Below are 8852 nucleotides of genomic sequence, written 5' to 3' on the forward strand. Positions count from 1 at the left end.
TACCGATCCCGGTTCGAACCGACTCAGCCAGTGACTCCATCTAGCTTCAAGTGTTTTACTGTTGTCTGGCTCTGGATGCATTGGACCTGTCAAAAGAACCTTTCTCTGGTATTGACTCTCAATATAGTCACAGAATTTACCTTCAACTTCTTTGCAAGTCCTAAGTGAGATGAAATCACAATTCATAAGACCTGTGGTTAACCGGTGATACAGGCTCTCATAGTATATGGAAAAGGACAATAAGGCATGAGCATCTTGCTCACGGAACAACACTTTCGATGAAGGATAACCCGGTGGAGGTACTCCAAATTCACCACCGGGGACAAGTGAATGAGCCATGGAGACAGCCCCTGCCACAAAGTACATCACACTCTTGACTCCATGTTCTTTCGCCATTTCCGGAACCCAATGAGAAAAATCGAAAAATATCAGGTCTGGTCTCAAAGCACGAACGGCTGCTTCGGCCTGATCGCGTGTGAGATTTATGGCTGCGGTCAGAAACTTCTCCAGTGAGAGTGGGACATCCGACGCGGTCTCGGCGCCAGCAGGGAGGCCATCAACATGAGGAATAGTAAGAGTGTGAAAGACGATGCTGTCTGGGAACAGATTGTGATGTTCCAATTGTTTTTGAGCTTTCTTAGGCAGCAAGAAAGTGACTTTATGACCATTCTGTGCTAACTTGTTGGCTAGATGCAAGAACGGAATCATATGACCAAAAGCGAACCACGGGAACATAAAAGCGTGAAACTTTTCACCCATTTTTCTTTCCTAAATTTTCGAAACAAGCAGAACACCGAAAAACAAACAAAAAAGAAAGATTTCAAAAAGAGCCAGAATAATTTTTGTTGCGTTTGAACTTTCAAATGATATACTTTTTTTTTTTGTTTTTCTGTTTCTTTTCTTGCTATATAGTTTATGCGATTGAGATAACTCCTATATATATATCAAAAAAAGTCTGATCAAGATTTTTTTTTTTTTTTTTTTTTTTTTTTTTTTCAATTTCGATTTTTCCTTTTTGGGTTTCATATGAGAGGTATTTCTTCATGTGGGTTTAAGTTATTGAACGATATCGTCGCGTAGTCTGTTTTTAAGGGCTCATCATGAATCAGTGACACTTCTTGTTTGCTTCAGTTTCAGATGTTGTTGTGAGCTCTTGTTGATGGGTTCTTGATATAGTTAATGAAACTTGTGAGTGTTCTAAGTAGTCTTTGAGGTGTGACTCTGGATGTTCTTCAAGTGGGGGAAATTTTGAATTTTGTGCTGTCCTGCAGTGATGCTCTAAAAATGTTTTAAGACTTGGAATGTGAATGACTTGAATATTATAAGCTGTTGTCATTGTTGTGTGATTTGTTGGGTGGGGAGAAGTAGAAAAGCTAAGTTTTTTTGGGGGTTTGGTTGCTTAGGATTCCTATGGGATCGGAACTGGTTGATTGTGAACGATAAAGGAAGAGGATTGACTCAAAGAGTGGAACCAAAGCTTGCTTTGATTGAAGTAGAAATGCCTAAGCATGCCTTTGCAGAGGATTGGGAGCCCAACAAGAGCTCTAACATGGGTCAGATTGTTTGTTTTTAGTCTTCTTCTATAACTGGCTTTTCTTTTGTCTTTTTTCTCATCTTTTGGCTGTGTTTTTGCAGTGGTTAGAGCTCCTGGTATGGATGCCCTTAAGGTCTCCCTAGCTAAACCCGACAAAATAGCAGACGGTGTCTCAGTTTGGGAGTGGTCTGGCTCCGCACTAGATGAAGGAGAAGAAGCATCTCAGTGGTTTACAAATTTTGTTGGCAAGCCTTGTCGACTTGTTCGTTTTGATTCAGGTTTCATATACTTTTTCCCTGTCTTAATTAGTTAATCTTACAGCTTGACTCCTTTGAAACATTTTGGCATGTTTAATCATGAGTCACATGTTGCTGTTATATTGCAGCCTCTGAGACTAGGCCTGCGGATCCAAATTATGCTCCAGGTCACATTGCGAAGTTCTCAGATATGTATCCATTCTTGCTTATATCACAGGTCAGAGGATCAAATTCGGTTTCTTTCTTTTGGTTCTGCTTTACATAGTCTCTCGTGCTATTTCCAGGGTTCGCTTGATTTCCTAAATAAGCTTCTCAAGGAGCCTGTACCGATCAACCGATTTAGACCCAAGTAGGTTCAAAAGAAAGTCCTCAGTGTTTTTATTGCTTTGTTGTAACAACACTTATTGATAGCTCTCACTTGGGAAATGTTAATTACAGCATCTTTGTTGATGGATGTGAACCATTTGCTGAAGACTTATGGACAGAGATCCTTATCAATGATTTCACCTTTCACGGTGTGAAACTATGCTCCCGTTGCAAGGTATATCAAAACCTTAACGTAGTTCAAAACTCTATGAATCTTTTGTTTTGTTCGTATAAGGATAAGCTTTTTAATTTTTCCATGATCAGGTACCTACCATTAGTCAAGAAACTGGGATAGCAGGTCAAGAGCCGATTGAGACTTTGAGAAATTTCAGGTCAGACAAAGTTTTACAGCCAAAGAGGAAACCACAGGGAAAGGTAAAGACCGTGGTCCGGGTGTATCATCATAATAACAAAATGAATATGAGGGTTTTGAATGATAGATATGAAAATGATATGCAGATATACTTTGGGCAGAACATGGTTTGGAAAGATCGACTCGGCGATGGAATTGGAAAAACAATTGAAATTGGTGATTCCATTGTGGTCCTTGGAAAACTGTCGTCTCCTGCTGAAGCAGCAACTTGATCCAAGAAACTTGCAGCTTAAGTATAGAATCGTGAATCTCTCTCTTATCTTGTTCTAACCATTCACTTATAATTGTATACTTATCCTATACTTCAAAGTATAACATTATACCTTCTAATTTTTTTTGTAGCACTATCAATGCATATTGATGCTTTACCTTGTTCATAAAAAAACAAAATTTCATATACTAAGTAAAAACTCAAAATTCTCAACTGAAATCACTATCTTTGGGCTTCACTCTCTGCTATGGTATCACATGACTCATATAGATCGATTCGTCTCAGTTGAGGAGCTCCAAGCCTAATAGCTTTATCACTTTTTATCAATGTTTTTAAAACCGGACCGGTAACTGAACCGGAAAAGCTTCTGGGTCATGAGTCAATATGGTTCGACCGGGGTCAACCGGGGTCAACCGGGTTCAATTGATTTTGATGATATTTTTATAAATAATAGGTATGGATATGTCTTCTATTTTTTCCAATGATTACAACTATGATATAATTGGATATACCAAATAAAATACTTCAATAATCATAATATTTTTAAAAAACCTTAAAAAGTAATAAATTCAAAGTGTAACAAACTCAAAATATAACCAGTAATAGTAAAATATTTTAGAAATTCAAATCTAAAAGCAATAAGAGAATAAGAGTGTTAACTAGAAACCCTACTATTGCTAATTTGCTAAGAAGAAAACTAGAAAAGGAAATTAATTAAATTAATTGCACCCATTTTTACAAAAAAAAAGTAGAACCCAGTTTTATCCGGTTTAATGGTTCACTGGTTTTTCGTTTTTTGGCGGGTTAATATGATTTTTTTTACCGGTTCAGTTTTCTTTGGGTTTTGATATTAACCCAACCAGATATGTTGCTGGTTCGCGGGTTAACGTGGTTCGACCGCCGGTCCGGTCCGGTTTTAAAAACATTGCTTTTTATTCGATTTTCTCATCGGGTATTAGAAAAAGATTTCATATAGTCATGTAAGGAACATGATCAAGCAAAATATTCTATTATTTTCTACAATGCTCCCAAAAAAAAAAACCTTTTCACACAAATACTGCTTTTGTAACATCAAGCAATCTATTTTGAATCCCTTGATGATTTCCTTTCATTTTAGACCTATTATCAAAACTTTGACCTCTCACATTATCAACAATAAGATTTAGAGATTTTAACGTACCAATTTTTGTTTTTTTTAAAAGACATAATCGAGATACTAGCAGGCATATTTGCCACGGTGTGTTTTTTTGTGTGTGGGATAATTAGTAATCTAGTGTTCACCACTCGTGACAAAATAAGATCTCAAGATGAACGGATGGGATATAACATTCTTCTGGCACATTCTCAACATCAACATGCTTCAGACTCTTGGGTTGCTTCAGCAAAGACCACATGGCTCTGGAAAAGCATATTGGAAGAACCAGATATATATAACCAGCCAAACTATGACCACCCCATCATGTCAATTCTCTCATCCGAAGATCGATTGCTAACAATAAAATGGCGAAGAATAAAGTTTTAAAGTCATGAATAAACAATTTGATGATGAAGTTTGTCATCTTTTGTGCGTTTATTTGAATATAAGCGGTTTTCATTGTTGTGTGATTTGTTGGGGGAAATGTAGGAAAAGCTAAGTTGTGTTTGGGGTTTGGTTGCTTAGGATTCCTATGGGAACGAAACTGGTTGATTGTGAACGATAAAGGAAGAGGATTGACTCAAAAGAGTGGAGCCAAATCTTGCTTTGATTGAAGTAGATATAATATGGAAACTTAAATCAAAAACAGTCGAAAAAGGTTATATACGATTCAGCTCTCCTCATGCCTCTCTAACTCTTTTTCTTCTTCATCATCTTCATATCCGTCTTGATATCCCTCTCGATATCTCTCTTCATATCCATATTGACCATATCCGTCTTCATCTCCAAATTCATATCCCTCTACATATCCGTCTTCATCTCCAAATTCATATCCCTCTACATATCCGTCTTCATATCCATATTTATATCCCTCTACATATCCGTCTTCATATCCGTACTGATATTCACATTCATATCCATATTCATATCCCTCTTCATATCCGTCTTCATATCTATATTCATCATATCCATATTCATATCTCTCTTCATATCCGTCTTCATCCTCATCCTCATCCTCATCCTCATCCCCTTTGTAAGGCTGGAATTGAGTTTTAACACTTATATCCTCTACATGGTCTACAAAGGCGTAAACTTTACAGTCAGTTTCAAATGCTTCTCCGTCAGCTCCAACACCTTTGATTTCTACACGTTGGAGAGTGTTCCTTTCCGGATTAAAGTAGAAAACATACACTACAAGAAAACAAGATCATAACTGACGGCACTTCTGACGGGCAACTATCTGTCGGTAATTACCGACGATATACTGACCGATTTCTGACGCCATAAAAGTTTGTCAGCTTTCCGTCAGAAATTTACCAACAAACATTATCCGTCAGTAATCTGTCAACATTTCTGACGGATTACCGACCAGATACTACCGTCAGTATTTTCCGTCGGAATTTTATCGGTAAATCAACATTTCCGACGGATTACCGACCAGATACTACCGTCAGTATTTTCCGTCGGAATTTCGTCGGTAAATATATCCGTTGTTGTTGTTGTTTGTATATTATTCAATTACCAACAGATTTCCGACGGGTATTAATTTACAGCCATCGGAAATCCGTCCATAAACGTATCCATTATTATATCCATTTAAATAAATATCCGTCGGATATTCGTCGGTAAATATATCCGTTAATGTAGCTTTGAAAATTTCAAAAATTACTGACGGATTACTGACAGAGTACGGACGGATACAAAATTTACTTTCTCTATAAAACGAACCACTCCTTCTCATACTCTCACTCATTTTTTTAGAAAAAACAAAAAATGTCTTCTTCTTCTTATTTTCGATCTTGGATGGACGGACCGATGCTCGATCCAGAATCAAATTTATTGAATGATGAGTATGCTCGTGGTGTAGGCGAGTTTATGGAGTTGGCATGTCAACAACCGATCGTTCTTCAAACCCGTAAGTTGAAATGTCCATGTTCGATTTGCCGGAATTCTCACAATATTAGGATTGATTTAGTATGGGGTCATCTTTATTCGAATGGTTTTATGCCGGGTTACAAAATTTGGTTTCTCCATGGTGAAAGACCAGAGTATATTAGTTCTAGCGAACCATATATTGTTGATAGCGTAGAGGAACCTAGAACAGAAGTAGATTATGGTGTGGGTACTGTTGAGATGGTGAATGATGCATATAGGGAAAATATGCAATCGATGGGTCAAAATGTTGATAGGTTAGAGGAACCTAATGCAGAGGCATGCAAGTTTTTTTCTATGTTGGACGCAGCTAAGCAGCCGTTATATGAAGGTTGTAGGGAAGGTCATTCGGCTTTATCATCTGCAAGCAGATTGATGACCATAAAGACGGACTACAATTTGGCTGAGGAATGTGTGGATGCGATAACAGATTTTGTGAAAGACATTTTGCCTGAAGATAATCATTTTCCAGGTACATATTACGAGATTCAGAAATTGGTCGCCGGTCTTGGTTTGTCGTATCAAATGATAGATGTATGCGAAGATAATTGCATGATCTATTGGAGAGAAGACGAAGATAGGACAAGGTGTCGATTTTGTCAAAAACCAAGATATCAGGAAACAAGCGGTAGGGTTCCAGTTCCATATAAGCGGATGTGGTATTTACCGATCACAGAAAGGCTGAAGCGATTATATCAATCTGAGCGTACGGCTGGTCCAATAAGATGGCACACAGAACATAGATCAAACGGAGAGATTACGCATCCTTCAGATGCAAAAGCATGGAGGCATTTCTAATCTGTGTATCCAGATTTTGCGTATGAGCCAAGAAACGTGTACCTAGGATTATCTATAGATGGTTTCAACCCATTTGGAAAGCATGGAAGGCAATATTCGTTGTGGCCAGTAATCGTAACACCTTATAACTTACCGCCATCTTTGTGCATGCGTCGAGAGTTTCTTTTCCTTTCGATTTTGGTTCCCGGTCCAGATCATCCGAAGAGATCTCTTGATGTGTTTCTGCAACCGTTGATATATGAGCTGAAAATGTTATGGGATCATGGTGCTACAGCATATGACGTTTTAACCAAGCAGAATTTCCAGATGTGTGCAGCACTTATGTGGACGATTAGTGACTTTCCAGCTTATGGGATGCTATCTGGATGGTCAACTCATGGAAGGTTAGCGTGTCCGTACTGTCAAGATAATACAGATGCGTCCCAGTTGAGGCACGGACGTAAAACGAGTTGGTTTGATTGTCATAGAATAAGCAAGTGGTTGATGCACCACCTCCTGAAGTCGACGGAAATATTTTACTGGAACAGTTAAGAGATTTTGGAGCAGTGAGGACTACAAATTGTGGTGGTAATGGACATGTTGTTGTTTACGGTGCTGGCATCAATCACAATTGGTATAAACATAGCATTTTTTGGGTGTTGCCTTATTGGAAAGATCTTTTGTTGAAACATAATCTAGATGTCATGCACGTCGAGAATAACGTCTTCGACAACCTCATGAACACTGTTCTAAATGTCCCGGGAAAGACAAAAGATAATTTTAAATCTAGATTAGATTTGCCAGATATTTGTGATCGCGATCCGCTTCATGTACTAGAAAATGGGAGATGTCCAGTCCCGGCATTTCGGTTAGACACGCGCAAGAAGGAAGCGTTCTTCCACTGGATTACCCACGATATTAAATTTTCTGACGGATACACATCTAATTTACGTAATTGTGTTGATATGGCTGAAAGAAAGTTTACTCGAATGAAGAGCCATGATTGTCATGTTGTGATCCAGCGACTTCTTCCATTTGCATTTGAGCATCTTTTACCAAGTAATGTCCACCAAGCAATTGCAAGTACATTTCTAAATATCGCCATTGTTTAAAGAATTATTTACATATTTATTTATATATACAACAAAGAATTAATTCATAGAGGTTTTACAGTATTAATCCGATCTTCTTTTTACTTACAGGGGTAGGTGCATTTTTTCGGGATTTATGCTCTAAAACACTTACAGTTGACGGTATTCGTAACTTGGAAGAAAACATACCAATGATCCTATGCAATCTCGAGAAGATATTCCCCCCATCTTTTTTTGATGTTATGGAGCATCTCCCAATACACCTTCCGCGCGAAGCTAAACTTGGTGGTCCTGTTCAGTACCGGTGGATGTATCCTTTTGAGCGGTATATGTTTTATCTGAAGAAGAAGGTCAAAAATTTAAGCAAAGTTGGAGGCTCTATTGTGGCACAAAGTATAAACGAAGAAGCCTCAAATTTTGCCAAATTTTACTTTCCTGCCCAAGTTCGTACAAAAAGACGACGTCCTACTTGTCATGATGATGGAGGCGAAGTGGCTAGTTATTCGGTATACGTACCTAACTTGTTTACACAAGTAGGAAAACTCAGCGGGACAAGAAAGAATCGCCAACTGTCGCAGCAAGAGTATACGCACTTACATATGTATATTCTCACAAATTGTGAGGATATTATGGAATATGAGAGGTACATTTTAAAATTAATATGAATTAAAACTTAAATTTATAATTTCATATCTTCTAAAATTCGGTTTTTTTTTGGTTTTGTAATAGGATTTACATGGCGTTAATACGCTCTTACTACCCGACATATACCGAGGAGCAGCTTGATGAGCATAAGCAAAGGGATTTTGCGCCTTGGTTGAAATATTATGTAAGTGTTTTAATAGCTTGGTTTAATAAAAATTTAATATTAAATATCATTAATTTTTTTAAACATATTTTTTAAGGTTAACGATGAAAGCGAAAAAGGACAAACATTTCCAACATGGTTAGTAGAATTAGTAAACGGTCCCAACTATATTGCAACGTCTTGTCCGGGGTATTGCACGAGGGGATATGCATTTCGGATTCACGAGGAAGGAAGTAGGCGGAGAACAACCGATTCGGGTATATCATCTCATACAAGTGATGTTGTGTACTATGGTGTCCTTAGAGAGATTTTAGAAGTACGCTATCCGGGGATGTTAAACTTGAGATGCGTTGTTTTCCTTTGTGATT

General features: G+C 37.9%; 4 protein-coding genes across 4 annotated transcripts in view; 2 read left to right on the top strand and 2 right to left on the bottom strand.

Moving 5' to 3' along the window:
- The window catches only part of LOC104778979 (UDP-glycosyltransferase 79B9-like), an 832-nt gene extending 73 nt beyond the window's left edge, over nt 1–759 (bottom strand). Inside the window, exon 1 of the mRNA XM_019240211.1 lies at nt 60–759. Within this exon, the coding sequence (XP_019095756.1) occupies nt 60–759 (700 nt within the window). The remainder of the gene's footprint in view (nt 1–59) is intronic.
- LOC104757484 (mitochondrial amidoxime reducing component 2) lies at nt 1404–2901 on the top strand (the record flags this gene model as incomplete). Its single annotated transcript, XM_010501344.2, is given in 7 exon segments — nt 1404–1553; nt 1636–1812; nt 1920–2008; nt 2076–2140; nt 2230–2332; nt 2422–2532; nt 2617–2901. Coding segments are annotated over 7 exon segments (821 nt in total), but the record flags the coding sequence as incomplete, so codon positions are not given.
- LOC104778980 (putative eggshell protein) lies at nt 4547–5161 on the bottom strand. Its single transcript, XM_010503381.1, has 2 exons — nt 5131–5161; nt 4547–5067 (listed from the first exon to the last, which is right to left on the bottom strand). The coding sequence occupies exons 1-2, from the start codon at nt 5159–5161 to the stop codon at nt 4547–4549; spliced, it is 552 nt and encodes a 183-aa protein (XP_010501683.1).
- LOC104778981 lies at nt 5650–6606 on the top strand. Its single transcript, XM_010503382.1, has one exon. It carries the CDS (start codon nt 5650–5652, stop codon nt 6604–6606), a length of 957 nt encoding a protein of 318 aa, XP_010501684.1.

Source organism: Camelina sativa, chromosome 3, assembly GCF_000633955.1.
Source record: "Camelina sativa cultivar DH55 chromosome 3, Cs, whole genome shotgun sequence".
Classification (NCBI taxonomy): domain Eukaryota; kingdom Viridiplantae; phylum Streptophyta; class Magnoliopsida; order Brassicales; family Brassicaceae; genus Camelina; species Camelina sativa.

Bases quoted from the DNA above. Each gene is read 5' to 3' on its own strand.
- LOC104778981 (XM_010503382.1), top strand. From the start codon at position 5,650: ATGTCTTCTTCTTCTTATTTTCGATCTTGGATGGACGGACCGATGCTC.
- LOC104778980 (XM_010503381.1), bottom strand. From the start codon at position 5,161: ATGGCGTCAGAAATCGGTCAGTATATCGTCG. The intron at 5,068-5,130 runs GTAATTACCGAC...GTTTTCTTGTAG, and splicing joins AATCGGTCAGTATATCGTCG to TGTATGTTTTCTACTTTAAT.